Genomic DNA, 18,694 nt, shown 5'->3' on the forward strand with positions numbered 1-18,694 from the left:
ATAAATGCAACCTCAGATGAACAAGACATCCCAAATTACAGTGTGTTATTATTTATTTAACAAAAACTAGACCAAAATTCAGCAGCAGTGTGTGAAAATGTAAGTGCACCCTTACTGCTTCCATACGAATTAAAGGAGTAAGTAGCAGACAAGTGCTGCTAATCAAATGCACTTCATAGAACCATAGAATGGTAAAGTTGGAAGGGACCTCCAGGGTCATTTGGTCGAACCCCCTGCTCAGTGCAGGATTCACTAAATCATCCCAGACAGATGTTTGTCCAGCCTTTGTTTGAACACTTCCATTGAAGGAGATCTCACCACCTCTGGTGGTAACCGGTTCCACTCATTGATCACCCTCACTGTCTGAAAGTTTTTTCTAATATCTAATTTGTGTCTCCTCCCTTTCAGTTTCATCCCATTGCTTCTAGTCTTTCCTTGTGCAAGTAAGAATATGGCTGATCCCTCTGCACTGTGACAGCCCTTCACATATTTGTAGACAGGTATTAAGTATCCTCTCAGCATTCTTTTTTGTAAGCTAAACATTCCCAGATCCTTTAACCATTCCTCAGAGGACATGATTTGCAGACCACTCACCATCTTGGTAACTCTTCTCTGAACTTGCTCCAGTTTGTCTGTCTTTTTTAAAGTGGGGTGCCCAGAACTGGGCACAGTATGGTGACTTAAGCCTCAGTCAGACGGGCGTTTTTTCCGCGCGATTTGCGCATGCGCATGGCGATTTTATAGAACCATTGCTTTGCAATGGTATCGGACACGTGAGCGCTTTTTATGCACTCGTCCGATAAATTATAGAACAGAAATCGCAGATTGCACCTATCTGCGATCTGCGATTCCTGTTCTCTTCTCTATATGCGCTCAATGGGGCCGGCGGCAGCAGTGCCGACCCCATTGAGAACATATAGTAGACAAATCATTCTCCTCTGCCACAGCTGAATGAGAGCTGCCCTTGCTTGGTCCCTGCGCTGAGCCAATCAGAGGCAGCACTCACTCACCCATTCATGAATTCATGAATGGGTGTGAGTGAGAGCTGCTTCTGATTGGTGAGGCTATGACCAATCAGAGGCAGCTCATTCAGCAGGCGGGGATTTTAAATCCCCGGCTGCTGAATACTACTCAGAGCAGTTCAGGAGAACTGCCGGCCGGCCGCGCTGAACTCCGTCTGCCGGGACCAGGTGAGTATTTTTTTGTTTGTTTGTTTTTACACATTTCTGGATGAATTTCCGGGAAGGGCTTATATTTTTAAGCCCTTTCCGAAAATTCATCATGAGATCGCCCGCAGCCCATTGCTTTCAATGGAGCCAGCTTTTTTTGCGCCTTCATTGAATTCAATGTGCTGGACAGCTCCGGCCCGTTTCTAATGAAACGCGGCTAGGAGCAGTTTTTCGGGCGATTTTTCAGCCCCGGTCACGCGATTTGCGGATGCGCATCCGTCATGCGATCTGAAAATCACGGGAAAAAACGCCCGTGTGACTAAGGTCTAAGGAAGAGTAGAGGAGGATAATTACCTCACGTGATCTAGACTCTATGCTTCTCTTAATACATTCCAGAATTGTGCTTGCTTTTTGGCTGCTGCATCACATTGTTGACTCATGTTCAGTCTTTGATTTATTAGTATAAGTTTTTTTTTACATGTGCTGCTGCTTAGCTCAATTCCTCCTATTCTGTGCTTTTTTCATTTTTCTTGCCCAGATTTAGGACTTTGCATTTCTCCTTGTTAAATACCATTCTGTTAGTCGCTGCCCACTGTGCAAGCTTTTCTAGATCTTTTTTAATACTCTTTCTCTCTTCCCTAGTGTTAGCTATCTCTCCTAAATTTGTATCGTCAGCAAATTTGATCAGTTTTCCATTAATTTCCTCCTCCAGATCATTTATAAAAGGGAATCATCAGCAAGTGTGACCACCTCAAAAAAAAAACCCAGAAGCTTTGGCATTTTGCTGGTCTGGAGCATTCAGGCATGCCAAAGAGGAAAGACATTAGGTAATGATCTTAGAGAACTAATTGTTGCTACCCATTAATCTGTGAAGGATTTTAAATCCATGTCTAAACAATTTAGAGTCCGTCATTCTACAGCGAGAAAGATTATTCAGAAGCAGAAACCATTTAAGACAGCTGACAATCTTACCAGGAATGGATGTAACTAGTCACAGGTGCTGGAGTGACACAGGTTCTGGGTGGTGCAGCAATTACAAATGGAGGCAGAGGTGGCGTATTCTTTTTCTATGAAAATGTAATCTTACTGAACAGTTGCATCATAAACAGGTTATGCTCCATAGGAGGGCTCATGTACTTTTAACGTTATGTTATAAATCAATAACAAACTCTCTTACTCAAATCGATAGTACTCTTAATTTCACTGGGCATCACATGGTGTCTCTTGCAAACATATACATCTCATTCTGTTCCTCTATAGTTCCTCCTGGCAGCAGCAAGGCACATGGCGTTTCTCATATATTATGAGCATAATTTTATTTCTTATTACTGCAGTGTAATTGCTACATACATCATCATTATGGTTGTAAGCCTAAATTTCAAATGCTTCGTGGTGATTCTGCAGTGTCCATGGTGATTGTTCTGCAGCACCGCCATGGTGATAGGCAATGCAGGGAGGGAGTCTTCCACTCCTCCAGCAGGCTGTGGAATGCTTCACCCCAGAGATGCGGCTGGTGTCCCTTTCGTTCCACCATCAGGAATATAAAGGCCCTTTCTGCACTCTCTTCCTGGGCAGCTCCTAAGTAGGGAAAAAACTGCCCATAACAGGCCCTCTTAAATGGGTGCTGCCACAATCTGCTGCTCTGCTATTCTCCCAAATGTGTCTGTGTCACTGACTGGCTTTGCTAACTTTCTTTAGGTGGCAACTCTGCCTGCATCAGGGTCTGCAGCTGTGATATAGCTCCAGCCTTCTTATATCGTACCAGCAAGGCACAAAAAAACATTCTCCCATGCTTGGGAGGTGGGTATCCCCACTCATTTCCCTATCAATGGGGCCGATCTTCTGAGTGTTGTTCTGCTAGTCATATCACAGCTTACATCACCACTGGGGGCTGAGACCCCTGTACAGCCTCTTAGGGGGTACAACAAAATTATGCCATACAGGGTGCTTCAATATGGTACCTGCTTCATCTCCCCTCCGCGGCTGTAGCTCTGGCCAGTGTAGGGGAACAAACAGCACTTGTCAGCGCTTTTGAGACCAGAGCTAGCAAGCTTTAGCCTTCTGCCTCTCCCTCTCCCAGCCGGGTACTGGACTGGATGGTGCGGGACTAAGCACGACCATTGGCCACTCTGACAGAGCAGCTGTATGCCACTCTTTTGTAATGGGGAGGGCAGGCAATGCCTCCACTTTACATGCACATATTAGCAATTTCAGTCCAAGCTCAGACTGTGCAATGATCAAAGAAATTAAAAAAAAAAACAGGAGCTGCATGTTGGACCCTAAAGGCCTCAATTAGTAATGTTAAATGTTCAAGCTCATGACAATGCAATTAGAAAAAGACTGAACAAATATGGCTTGTTTAGAAGGGCTGCCAGGAGACAGCTTAGTCGAAACTGGCTCATGAAACACAACAATGTTCCCAAGCACACCAGCAAATCTGTATCAGAGTAGCTGAAAAAGAATCAAGGTGTTTCAGTGGCCTAGTCAAAGTCAAAACCTGAATCCAATTGAATGCTGCAGCGGGACCTTAAAAGAGCTGTGCATAAATGAATGTCCACAAACCTCAATGAAATGAAGCAATGCTATGAAGAAGCGTGGGCCAAAATTCGGTCCAGTTTCTCGATGTGAGAAACTGCTAAAATCATATAGAAAACAATTACTTCAAGTTAATACTTCTAAAGGTCATTCTACGAGCTATCGATTCACGAGGTGTAGTTAATTTTTCACACACTGCTTCTGCATTTTGTCCTACCGTGCATCCCCGAAAATAAAACCCTGTCTTAATTTTTGACCCAAAAGAGGCACTAGGTCTTATTTTTGCGGAAGGTCTTATTATATACTTACGCAGCAGGCTCTGTCCAGGTGCCACCCGCTGCTCTTCACAGCTCTGACTCGCTTCACGAAGTACCCAGCCGCTCATACAACATTACTTCTTCATTATGGGATTCATAAAAACCGCCTCCAGGAAATGATGGCTGTGATTGGTTCTTCATCCGCTGCTCAGCCAATATAGCACTGGATGACCCAATGCGATGGCTATGATTGGTTTATCCAGTGCTGCATTGATTGGCTGGGCAGCGGTGGAAGAAGCAATCAACATCCATTGTGTTGTAGAGGTGGGATTTATGAATTGGCTGAGCCATTACCAATCACAGCCATCGCATTGGTTCATCCAGCGCTGCATTGATTGGCTGAGCAGTGGTCAAAGAACTAATCACAGCCATTGCTTCCTGGAGGTGAGATTTATTAATTCTGTAAGCAGAAAGTGATGTTGTACGAGCGGGAACTGTGCTGAACCTCTATAGAGCAGTGGGAGGGACCTGGACTAAGCCTGCTAGGTAATCAATTCTTTTTTTTAATGTAATGTAACTATGGCTTATTTTCAGGGTAGGACTTATATTCCAACCTTCCCCAAAAATTAGGGTGGGGCTTATTTTCAGGGTAGATCTTATTTTCAGGGAACAAAGTATTTCTTGTTAAATAAATAATGACATGGTGTAATTTGTTATTCATCTGAGGTTTTATTTATCTAATTTTAAGATCTTCTAAGGACAGGTGTTTATTATGTCTTAATACGTAAAACCATAAATTTGAAAGAGAGTGTATTTAGTTTTTCTCATGACTGTATAACTTACTATCAAATAATGAAAAACTCAAGAAAATAATATTTGTTGATAGAGAACAAATGGGAAAAAAGTTTTTTAAAAAAGGCAATAAGATAGGGAAATTGTGAGGCAAATGCTGGCTGGTAGACATATATATCCAATCAGAAAAAGTCTTGTAATATCTAGTCTGAGCATTAAAAAAACAAACCTCTATATCATATAATCATGCTGCATAGATCCCAGATACTAACTGAAGTTTACAATGGACATCATTTTATCTACAGTATTGTCAGTGTTAATTTAATTTCCGAAATGCAGACATAAGACTTACAGAGAATATTCCGGGACGGTATTCTTGAATGCAGGAAGTTCTCGAATATATTCATTATAAAACCATTTCACTTTGAAGTGCAAATTCATATAATCTGTACTCTTGCATAGACGGTGCTTTTCATGTTCTGTAATAGAAAGATTTAAACTCTCCATTGTATGTCCGGAGTAACAATACATTGTAGCAATTTCATTGTTGGGATTATAGTGAAAATTTATACAAGTAAATTGTGTGATGCGTTAAGAGCATGAGATACCTCTAAAATACCATCATCAGCCAGACTACAAACATCCTCTTCGTGATTCGATTAAATGTGAAGTGAAATATTTCTTACTGAAATCCTAGCGGATGCGTCCTTCTTAGATACAAGATCTATCCTGAGAATGTTTACAAATAAAGCTGAGATGAGCGGTAAGCCATAAGAAGTCAGTGATAGGAATTTAGGCACATAAGAAAAAAGCATTACTTGGCCAATGACATTTCCATGCATGGTACTGGAAGTTTAGAAAGCATTTATTGGTATAGTGAGAAAACTCCCTAGTACATGTTTACAACATTGTGTATGATATGTCATTGTACCTCTGCAGCTATAGCAGCTAATAGGGTCCTCTGGACCCACAAGGATTAGCTATAGCCACTCTAGTCATGTTTCATTCACACGGATCTCAATTTCTTGCCTGTGAATAGCACAACCCTACCAGATTAGTACAATACTATTTTCATCTGTAGTTGTCAGTACTGCCAAAGCCCCATGGTGCGCATTGTGTGCCTTTTCTTCGGATTCATTTTATATCTCCCACTTACTTAATGCATATGTACAGCTTCACAATCACTTTCTCATTATTCAAATACATATCAATTAAAATAAAAAATGAAGCAATTTTATAAATAACCTTGATTAAAAAAATCCTACAGTTCTGTCCTTGGCTTCTATGTAAACCTATATAAAAGACTACAAACAAGCAATGTTTAGCTTGGTCCTGTTGTCATTCTGCCTTCCATCTGTTCCCAACTTGAATGAACAAAATTATTACAAAAGTATTAACCCTTTCCAATCCACTGTCTGACGTCTTAAGACATTATGATTTAAGGCTGTACAGCTCTGATGTTGAAAGACATCTGTCTGGGTTCTCTTACTGTATATTGCCAGCCTCTCTGCTGTCGGAGCCTATCCAACCTGTCACCTCATGCAGGACTGGCTTTAGCCAGCATATAGCGCCGTTGTATAGCGGCAGACAAAGAGTAAGTCCCCTAGGAAAACCAGCATACAAATTGGATTGGAAAGGGTTAATGTACATGTAGTGTATATATTTTTAATTTAGGTGATTTTAACAATGAAGAAATGGCTGCCAAGGTGGACATATTATTTAAGAATAGTATATCTGATATTCTTGCTTACTGTATCAGAACATATTGCCTGTTTTGCTCTGCCATACATTATCCTGCCTAATCCTTACCCTTAGGGCTCATTCACAGGACCATTATTTTGGCACATATTAAATGCGATGTATGGCCGTGTGACATGCGGTGAATTGAGTCAATGAAAGTCAGTGGGTTTTCATTGATCCATTGACATTAGTGGGAACCCTGAAGCATTTTACGCATACGGTCGTGCGAGTGAGGCCTAAGGGTGGTTTCACACAGGCAAGAAAACGGTGTGATTTTCATGTGATGCGAAAGTCAGTAAAAAAGTAGATTACAATGATTTACAATGGTTTCCTTCCCGTTAGTGATGTTTTCACTCATGCGATGCTGCGAGAGCAAAAAATGGCAGCATAATTTATCTTTCAATTAGATGTGCGATTATTATAATTTTTTATCTCCCATGTTTCCCTATGGAGCCTCCTTTATAGCGCATCACAATGCAACTAACTTGTGTTGCAAAGTGATTTTTAACATTGGAAAGTCCTATCGACTTTCACTAAATAAGCGGTAAAATCACAAGTGGCAGCGTTGATTTTGCGAGAAAAAGCAGCACTGCCGTTCAAAAATCGCGGGAAAAAGACGCGATTTTGCTACGATTTTCTTGCGGCAAAAATCGGGATCACCTGTGTGGAGCTTGGCTAAATCTTTACTCTTTTACCCTAAATTTCTAAGAACTAATTTAAAATCTAAGAGTTCTAAGCTAATACAAACTTACAAAAACATAATTTGTACTTTCAAAAATACCTTCTTGTGAACTCTCATAATTTGTGTAGCATGAATCAACACACACTACGGAGTCTAATGATTTTACATCCAGTTATTTAATGACATTTAGTTCTGTCAGCATCTGATCATCCTGCACATTTATCATGTGGGTAAAGTCAGTAAACATGTAGAGTGGAATTTGCATTACTGAATGTCTTAAGAGTCGCTTTCCATTTTGTGTTCGGCTTAAATCTTTGTTCCTAAAAGGTTTGTCTCTTTTAGTGCTTTTTGTTTATAATGCACTTTTAACTTCAAAGGCTGTAACATAATGCTCTTAGTGCTTTAAAAAAAGATGCTAGAATAAAAACTTTAATTGAGCATCTTAGTCTTATCTTGGGAAGAATGCACACAGGCTACACTGTACAAAAACTTAAGGAACCTAAAACCAGCGATACACCTCGCAATATTGCTGCAATATTAGGTATAATAGAAAATCTCCTTTCACGATGACTGACCAATGGTTCGTATTCAGCCTGCAATGGGACCAACTACAATGTGGCCTACTTTTGCATCTCGGGCTAAATGGCTAGACCCAGTTTTAGACATTCCTTCTAAAACACAGCACTGATATTGTAGATCTTGGCTGGTTTTAATTATCCTGCACCATTTGAAGTAGAAGGCAGTCCGTTAACACTATTACTCTAGTATATACATTACAAAGTCCATGATACTATTAGTATTATAGTATTAGTAGTTAGTTTATAGTACCAGTGTGTTTGGTGGCGCAGTGCGCGACTTACTAATATATAACTGTAGAGTGAAAATGATTGTTTCAACACTGGCCAACGGTTCACAATAAGATAAAGGCGCGACTGGTGTTAGCGGCATTAGCACTTAAGTTGACATGATATCATGTTCATGAGATGTGAAGATAGTGGTGAAGGACTACGCTTCAATGTTGTTGGTCAGTATGCACTGCCAGCAATGTATGTGTAAATTTGTGAGGTCTCATTTATTAGAGTCTCCACACGGGTGTCCAGCTGTGTCACAATCAGACTGAGTACTGCTGTATCCATAGGCTGCAGGGAGTTGTTGGACATGTAGTCCACCCGTAAACCCTCATTCAGTGCACAAGGATAAAGGACCTGTGATGACATCACTGTCATGTGATCAGGGGCGGAGCTAAGAGACGGTAACTGATTACATGATGGTGACATCATCACAATTGTTGTCAGGTTCTGCATGGAACTCACACAGCACATACAGACTCACGGATAAGTTGTCGTTAGCACTTTGAATGATAGCTTTGTCACAATGTCTAATTATCATGGTATTTCATTATACCACTAAATAGCTTATTTATAATACTTCATTTTTCATATGCCGCCAAGCAGCATTTTGGCCCCTTCTGTGGTCAGTATATGTTTGTTAGCATGCTTCTTGGTGCTGTTATACCCTGTTTGTATATTTACAATACAACTATTGTAATGTCCACCTGCATATCTTCATTTCACTTTGTTTTGGAGTTGATGTTTAACCTTGTTTGTTTGCATTTTGCTCCTGCTATGGTTAAACACTGTCTAACAGGGAGTCAAACTGTCTAAAGTATATTACATAGGATACGGTAGAGATTGGGAGGCCATGTATCTCAGTATTGATGACAAAGTGTGGGATACAATGTGCAGTGAGAGGTAATCACAACATCACTACTCAATTTGCCATTTTCCAATTACAGTGACTTAGTAGCGCCAGACCTACGTGTATCATTTGATGGAGTTTTTAAATATCTCTGCTCACTTCTTAAAGGGGTTGTCTCGCGAAAGCAAGTGGGGTTAAGCACTTCTGTATGGCCATATTAATGCACTTTGTAATATACATCGTGCATTAAATATGAGCCATACAGAAGTTATTCACTTACCTGCTCCGTTGCTGGCGTCCCCGTTGCCATGGCTCCGTCTAACTTCGGTGTCTTCTTGCTTTTTTAGACGCGCTTGCGCAGATCTATCTTCTCCATTCGGCTTGGCTCGGCATCACCGGCATTTTGGCTCCGCCCCCTTGTACGCATCATCGCGAAGCTCCGCCCCCGTCACATGTGCCGATTCCAGCCAATCAGAGGCTGGAATCGGCACATGTGACGGGGGCGGAGCTTCGCGATGATGCGTACAAGGGGGCGGAGCCAAAATGCCGGTGATGCCGAGCCAAGCCGAATGGAGAAGATAGATCTGCGCAAGCGCGTCTAAAAAAGCAAGAAGACACCGAAGTTAGACGGAGCCATGGCAACGGGGATGCCAGCAACGGAGCAGGTAAGTGAATAACTTCTGTATGGCTCATATTTAATGCACGATGTATATTACAAAGTGCATTAATATGGCCATACAGAAGTGCTTAACCCCACTTGCTTTCGCGAGACAACCCCTTTAATTGTGCTTGCTAGATGTATGAATTTCATCTGTTAACAAACAGCTTCATACTATAAATGATTATTTAAGGTTATTTAATGACATTTAATATTGCTATCAAGTATTTAGTATTGCTATAAAAGGCACAAATATACTCACTCCATTAAAGGAACACTAAACCAAGAAATAAATGATACAAGTTAGCAGGATATAATCTTGTTCCCACTGTTTGTTAGTCTGCGTGATTTTCTGCATACCACTAAAACGTCACGTAGTGTAGAATTCCTGCAGGGTACACAAGGGTTATTCTCCAGCTGATCTGTTCCCTGAGGCGGTAGGGTTTAGTAGAGAAGCGGGGCATAACCTTCTTTTTGTCCTACCGCAGACAGGGCAGAGGTGGAAGGTCCTGCTTCAGCCAACTGTCATACAGCTAGTCACTAGACAAGGAGGTGAGCTCATGGGACACAGAGAAGATTTACTTATGTATTGCTTAGGTTGACAAACAAGGTTAAAGGAGAGAATCAAAGGTTGATTGCTGGAATATCTATTATTTATTTAGCATTTTCTATTATTAAAGGTTATGGACACCTTTGTGGGACAATTTTTTCCACTTCTTAAATGCATGTAAGACGGACAATCATGTTTGCAATAGGGTTTAGTTAAAAGACTTGACACTTTTTTAGCTTCTGCATATTACTGTATATTGAGACTGCACTCTAAGTCTCAATAGGAGATCTCTTAGTAAAGCTGGACTGACAACTAGGGCCCGACACTCGTCCCTGTGATGCTCACTATGCACAGGAGCGAGCATCGATGGATTGCTTACAGAGTGGCCAGCAGGAAGGCAGGGCGGCTGGAGGAGAGTTCTCGCCAACTCTCCCCGACCCATCTCCATTCACTATAAGCAGCGGCTGTTCAGTACTGAACAGCTGCTGCTTACACTGAACAATAGTGGTTCATCTTTTAAGCTGCTTGAAGGATGAATGACTGGACGATTCTTGTTCAGTTTCTTAATGCTTTTACATGGGACAATTATTGAGCAAAATCCCGCAGGAGAAAGATAACACTGGTCAACACTGAAATTGTTACTGACTGAAAAAGGTCCTAATCTGTGGTATCTTGGTGTGCTGAACATGAATATGACCATGAACATTTTTTACTGGCTCTTGTTTTAAAGATGTTTCATATAGTTCTTTTTCTGTATTTTACAGTGTAAATTTATTCAGTAGGACTGAAACATGCTAAACAACATCCTAACATTCTAAAGATTAAAGAGGGAGTTTTTGTGGCTCCTCAGATTCGAGAGCTCTTCAAAGATGACCGGTTCAACAACTTGCTGCAGGGTGATGTGAAACAAGCATGGAATACCTTTCACCTAGCGCTGCGGAATATGTTGGCGCTATAGAAATAAAGATTTATCATCATACAGGAAAATATATATATATATTTTGCTATATGATAATTATATATATATATATATATATATATATATATATATACATACATATAAAACATTCGCTGTTCAGATTTGCAGTGACAAATCTCTTTTGATGCCTCTTAAGACAGAATATTTATTTTAAAATTTTTTATGACTTATTTTCTATATTCTACATTTAATGCATTTTTAGGCATTTTTGAAACATTTGCTACTGCTCCACCAGAAGTATAAAAAATTGTCGTAGACCTGACATAAATACTGTGTACAAATCAATAAATGCAACTTTAGCTTGACACTGATTCTGATATGCCATAATGCTACTAAAATATCTCTGATCGCTTGGCTGGTTCTACTTATCAGTGCTTGAAATCTGTTCATTGTACATGAATGGAATGTCTACTTTATCTGTACAGTGCTTGAAATACAAAAATCAGAAAATCCACCCAAGATGCAGTGACAGTGCCAGAATACATCATACCAACACTCATTTTCAGCTTTCATGCCAATCATTAAAAGTTAGAATTCTGAGCAAAGAAATTAAATCATGTATGTTACACATGAAAAGACACTAGCTATGGCTTTTGACATGGTATTCATTCATCTATAACCAATTCATTTTTGCAAATATTTACAGTTTTTATGTTATTTCAGTTTGTACATTCGCTCACTATTCTACAACCCGGATGCTACTTTGATACAGATATATAAAATAAAATGGGAACAATGAATTACTATTATCAAATATGTCTGAAATTGTACTGTGGCATTGACCAGTCGAGCAAAAAAGAGAACTAAATAGGCAAACATTTGGCTCATGCACAAAGTTATCTCTATCTAGCTCTGGAGCTGACTAACTTTTCTCCTGGGGCAGTGTATGACACCTACAATGCATTTTGCATTAACACAAGTATTCAGACTCTTTGGTATGACACTTGAAATGTAGCTTTGGGGGACCTTCCATTTCTTGATCATCTTTGAGATGTTTCATGTCAATAAAGTTATCATGTCATTTTTGTTACAGTATTGACATCATAAAAACAAGACCCCCCACCTCCACCCCAAAGATAGCACAATTGCGCTTTATTCCCCATTTCACTCCACTTAGAATTTGCTCAGAACATTTGTTGTTACATTACATAGTACCATTGAAAAATGCAACCTGCTCCGCAAAAAAACATCTAAATTGTTGAATAAATAAAAGAGTTACGATTTTTTAAAAGTGGGGGGAAAAAAAGGGGCCCCGAACTTAAGGGGCCAAAAAATATACAGAGATTCCTAACATTCTATTTTTACTTTGTTATTATGGGGTATTGAGTGCAGAATGACAGGGAAAACTTTTTTTTCTTTTTTTATTCGCACAAGGCCACAACAACATAAAATGTTAAAAACGTGAAAGGGTCTTAAGATTTTCCAAATTTATTGTACTTTAAAGGAAATCATTGCAATATGTGAAGGTGAGGTTTTCCCTCACCTCAATACAGTCATTGTAAAACATGTTTTGCCACAGTACAAATGGTGTACTTAATGCAATACTTGATAACTAATCCAATAAATTAAACCAATGGCTATGGATATGTAGCTGGGTTGAGTTTGCCATTCACCAAAAATCAACATCTCAGTGTATTTAATAAGGGGTATTCCATAAGACTATAGTAAAACTGTTGATGAGCTTTTATAAAGAACATTCAGTCCTGCTACATACTCATAATTATAGTAGACTTCGATTCAGAATTCACACCTTGCCCTCCATGGTCTCATAATATTATTGAACATCTATAAAGTAGAATTCATCATCTACTGTATGTAAAAAGAAACAGAAGAAGTAATAGCCATCTGTAAAATATATTGGGATGTGTTAATGATAGCTGTAAAGCCTCTCCCTAATCATTTCACAGCATAAGCATCAATGCAAGTAACGAAGTAGTGACATTATGATGGGCATACATAATAATAATGATTCACACACCCTTACTACAAATCCAATATGTAATCAAACAGAAGCAAATCATCTGCTGGAGTGCAAGAATATAACAATGCAGAAGCTCTAGACCCCTATATAGTACTGGATTATACTCCACATGTGGAATTCCCCTGAGCATCAGGCACAGGGGCGCAGCTTTAGAATGGAAGCGTACTTTGCAATCTTAGTGCCTTCTGCATTTTCCTCCCAGATTCTGCCAGATTTAATCCTGGCTTGCAATTGATTTCTGCGAAGGAATTACTTCTCAGCTAGTCATATCGCCTTTCATCCATGGAGATCTCCATTTATTTCACTCTCCGTCTGTGACTCTAGTCATTTGGATATGACTTGCAAAATCCTCTCTTTCTGTACCAAGGCATAGGCTTTGTATGTTTTCTATTGTGCTGTATACCTATTCTTCTAGAACTTAAACTGTGACAATGTAATTCATAGCTTCCAGGTAGGTTATGGTGTGTTGATTCCGCAAGGCATTTTATATTTATGTGGCTTAATGTTCAAGTTTTACAAGAATTTCTAAGAGAGCTGGCTTTGATTCAACAGCAAGGTGTATACCCATTTACTAAGCCGTATTTCAATAGTGTTTGGATAGTTCTTAAATGACACATTGAGACAATAGCGGGATTGTAGGACTATAGTTTTACATTTAGGCATTCTAGATTTGGCATTCTATTTATTATGCACACTTTCACATAAGCACTAAACTGATGACTACTGCTTAGAGAAGACAATTTAAATAGGTAAATATGAGCTCACAGTGTGCCAAACTTCAGTGAACATAGAAAGCATATGGCTTACCGTACACCGATGTATTCGCACTATAAGGCAGGATTCGAATGGTCAACCTTTAAGTACGAATTCTGTCCAATTGCGATATGGACGGATCTCACGCGTGAAAATGACACATTGATTACAATGTGTTTTTTCACATGAATGATATTTCTTTTACAGAGATGCTGCAAGATTGAAAAACCGCTGCATGTCCCATTTTTCGGTGATTCTTTGCAAGGTATTGCCCATTACTTTTATGGGATTGCTTTAAAAAAATGGCATCACGCTTGTGAGCCCTGCGGATTTGCATGCAAGGTCGATAGGATTTTTACCATTAAAACTATTGGAATCACAATTTTTTTCACAAGCGTGAAAAATGTGTATGAAAATCGCATTTACATAGATGCAATGCCTTTTTAAATAAAAGCGCATCACTTTCACACCAAGATCCCACCTGCACAAAAAAATAGTGACTTTTGGGTCTGTTTGCACTGCGCCAGCCACTCTTCTAAAAATGGGCAGAGCTTAGCAAGATGGGGTCATGACGATGTGGGCTCATCAGATGTAGGTTTAAAATGACAGTCTATGTAGATTTCCCTTTATTTGCATTATACGTTAATTTTTTATTTCTCAATTTTTGAATGCAGAGTATCTCTAAACTGGAGGCAATCTTTGAAGCAACCCTCCAGATTTGGGACAAAATCCTGTCCTAGGACTGGAGGGAACATGGAGTATATCACCTTCAGTAGTTGATTTCTGCTGTCCTTCCGATCTGCCTGGTCTGGGTACTTTCTTTTGCCTGTGGCCAACACAATCTTCAGACTTCATAATCCCCATGGTGCATTGGTAGTGTTACACTAGTACTGTACTATACCTGCGCTCTGACTGGCCAGAGCTGCTCAGCACTGGCCAAATCCGAGAGCAAGACAGTGTGCATTAGTAGTTAGAAAACTGCTTCAACCATCTTGGACAACAGAGAAGAACAACTGCAGGCGATATATCCTCCATTTTCTGTCCCAGGACAGAATTCTGTCCTAGAACAAAAGGGTGGGTTTAATGAGGTTGTCTTGTATGCGCCATCTATCAACACCATCCATTAGCTAAAGTGAAAGCGTCCCACACCGTGGTTAATGCATGTGGCTGGAGCCTTGCCCACCCATGTTGGGAAATAGTTGGAAGCATTACTGGCAAAATCTTCAGGTCATCCGCTGCAGTAAGTGTGCTGGGTTTCCCCATAGCCAGCCCTATTAAAGTGCATTATTACACAGTATGGCCGCCTGCAGACTGGTGGGTCGGATCCGGCCGCAAGGATTCTCGCCGTGGGACCCGACCCGAGCGCCTGCAGGGACCAGCGTGTACTCACCCACGCCTGCGGCTCCAGCTGTTTGATGTGCCGGCTTGCCGGGCAGCCGGCACATGCGCAGGCTGGAGCCGTCAGCGGATGAGTGATGTTTCTGTGCGGTGCTCTGCGAGGCCCGCACAGAAATAGGACATGCCGTGGTTTGTTTGTCACGCGAAATTTTGCACAGCCAAACCGCGGCCGTCTGCATAGGATTGCGTTTGTTAACACAATCCTATGCAGGCTTCCAGCGGCGGAAATCCCTCGGGAAATCCCGCCGCGGAATTTCTGCTTGTGTGCAGGCGCCCTATATCAAGAAGTGCCAATGTCATTTATAGCCCTTATTTGCTATGCTATATTTACTGCTACATGTTGAACAATAAACAGCAACAAAAATCATTCAGCACTAAAAGCAACACAATGTAGCATTATCTGCACAGTATCACGTAGCAGCATCATATACAATGTTATCATGCCAGTGCTATACTACAGGAAAGGTGATGTAGATGTAAAGTAAACATATTCAATATCTGCAGTAAAGCTTTAATTCCATCAATAAAAAGTAGTAAATGTAAATATTCCCCCCTAATTATTTCTATCTACAAAGCTCCCCTGACGCTCGTCACAATTTCCTCATTGTAAAGTTCTGCAGAATATTAGAGAATCCCCTAGAAAGGCAGAATGTCACACACTGATACAATGCACTAGCGCTCGCTCCTGCAGCTCCACATATCTTTTGGAAAAGTCAGAGCTTACTACGTTGTTAGATTTTTTATTACATCTGATAAAAGTGCATATATGAATGTACAATGGGATTACAGAGTTCTAGATCTGTGACTGACAATTCCCAAATCACAGCTTCAGTTGCAGTGCACTTGAGATTATATCAAAAGGCTTCATAACAGCAAGTCTAACTAATGTTACAAGGCGATATCTGGAAATATAACCTGGTGGGTTCAGCAAGGGTCGCATAACCTTGTCAAAGGGTGAATGGCAAAAAAAATAAGTAAATTACCGCTAAGAAACAGACTCATTAAATGACATCTGCGGGGGAATCACTGCACTAATGGCAGAGGTGGCTGCAAGTGAAAAGCAGAGAAGCTCATCTTGATTTGCTGCATTGTCATACTCCCGGATGACTGGTGGTGTTGAAAGTAAGGATGGGAGTACAATTTCACACATGAAAAATCAATCCATGCAGTCACACGCTACCATTACTTTAAAAGGTAACCAAAACTGCTTCCAGCAATGACTTTGCAGACCATTTAGAACACTTTAAATTGTTAACCTGAAGCCATTAATATTCATGTAATAATTACAGATGCATTTCTGCTTTAAGAAAACACATCAGCTCCCCTGACATGTCTGATTTATTAAATACCTTCCCCATGGCATATTCTAACAATCTTAGGGATTTTTTTTTATAAATCTGCTTTGTGTCGTTCTTCAATTATTTCTGCTAGAAATCTATAAATTAATTGATAACTGGGTGTTACCATTCACCTTGTCAGAAGGGCATATCGCTACATTGTCCAATCAGAGTTGACAGTTTCAGAATGTGTCAGACACCGCCCAGCTGGTAACACCCATGTGTCAATTTATTCATGAGTTTCTAGGAACAACAACAGAGTAACAGGAGCAACACAGGGCAAACTACTGCATATACATTGATTTCCCATATTAAACCAGACTGCAACAAATACCTTAGAGGTTCACAAAATATTTATTGCGTATACTGTCTACTAGGAAAAATGCAAAAGTGACACTTATTTTATAATGTGTGGTCATGCTTTATTGACACTAACTAGACAATCAAATAGGAATGTAGTTGTTGCAAAATATTTGGTATACGCACCGTAGACCATCCACTTTGCACAAAACAAGTCAGATATACGATATATAGTAAATGCTGAATGTTTGCCATTTAGAGACCACTTATATTGTACAAAAAAATTCAACAGCCTTACCCTTCCGGATAGAGCAATAGGAAAATATAGGAGGAATAGGGAGCTCGTAGCTCCCTATCTAAAGAACACCAATGCAAAGCCACAAGTAGAGATGCGGGTGTATTATTATCCAACACGTTTCAGAGGTATAACAGAGGAACCCTCTTTCCCAATGATATGCAAAATCAGTAGTGTGCAGGCATTTAAATATGCTCACAATTCTAGAAGTGCTCTTTCCTAGAATGGTAGGCCTACACTGACAGCGGCGATCGAACGCTCTGAGACCATGTGTCATACTGGTCACCGCAGTCAGTGTGCAACAGCATACTAGAGATAAGGTGGTTTCCGTATGACACAGGGTCATGACTCTTCCATTTCAATGTATTTCTCTGCACTATTGATACTAGCCCCAACAGTGAATGAGCGCCTAATCCTCCTATTATTGTATACTAGTTATTAGTATTATTTATAGTACCAGTGTTTCTGGTGGCGCATGCACCACTTACTGATATAATGACATGTGTGTTTTATATTTGTGCTTTTAGTGGTGAAGAATTATGTTTAAATGTTGTTGGTCAATATGCACCACAAGCTATGTATGTGTAAATTGGTGAGGTGTTATTTATTGGAGTCTCCACACAGGTGTCCAGCTGTCTCACAACAAACTACAATTTGCAAAGTGAGTACAGCTGTATCCATAACAACTGAGAACACAGGGGTTTGTGAGGAACTGTGATGATGTCATGGGGCGGAGCTCAGAGACCATGTGACTGATGATATGCGGTGACATCATCACAGGTACTATGACCACATGGCTGCTGGCAGACGCTGTATTTTATATATACTTTAGAAGGACCTGCAATGACATCATGGGGTGGAGCTCAAGACCATGTGACTGTGCAATGACATCACCGTCATGTGATCAGGGGACGGAGCTAAGTGCCGGTGGCTGATCACTTGACGGTGACATCATCAAAGATCCTGTCAGCGCATGGCTGCTGTCATGCTCTGCATGTTTCATGCTGTAGGACCTGCGATGATGTCACCAGCATGTGATCGGGGAAGAAGCATGAGAAGCACCCACACACATACATACAATGGACAAGTGGTCATTAGTAGTTTGATTGTTACTTGTGTCCTGGATTGATTACAACCCTCGTTGGTTTGCTGAAGATGGCTGCACGTGTGACTGGCTGGGCTGTGATTATCTAAGATGTGACCTGCTAGGCACAACCCCATTGATATAAGGCTTTAGTGGATTGCAGTGTAGTGCCATCAGCTACCACTTACCTGGTGGGTGTAATATTCTCCCACCACCATATTTCTGTGAGGCTGATGTCTGCATATCTTTTTATTCTGTGTTTATTTTTCTTCCAGATACAAACATTTCTGAGGCCAAACGGCCTACTCATTTCATTCATTAGCATACACATACAGGAATACAACTGCTTTGAATTGTGTCACACAGACAGATCTCCCCATGCATGTACTACATAGTAAGGCTGGAAATGGACACAAATCCATCAACTTCACTCTTTTATTCTTATGCTGTACTGATCTAGAGGAACACAAAAAGCTACATTTTGTG

General features: G+C 40.4%; 1 protein-coding gene across 2 annotated transcripts in view; it reads right to left on the minus strand.

Moving 5' to 3' along the window:
- Positions 1-18,694, minus strand: part of UNC13C (unc-13 homolog C) — a 457,400-nt gene that overhangs the window by 111,384 nt on the left and 327,322 nt on the right. For both annotated transcript variants that reach the window (XM_066592576.1, XM_066592575.1), the window contains one exon: positions 5,106-5,232. In XM_066592576.1, coding sequence (XP_066448673.1) covers positions 5,106-5,232 — 127 coding nt within the window. The remainder of the gene's footprint in view (positions 1-5,105; positions 5,233-18,694) is intronic.

Source organism: Eleutherodactylus coqui, chromosome 2 (assembly GCF_035609145.1).
Source record: "Eleutherodactylus coqui strain aEleCoq1 chromosome 2, aEleCoq1.hap1, whole genome shotgun sequence".
Classification (NCBI taxonomy): Eukaryota; Metazoa; Chordata; class Amphibia; order Anura; family Eleutherodactylidae; genus Eleutherodactylus; species Eleutherodactylus coqui.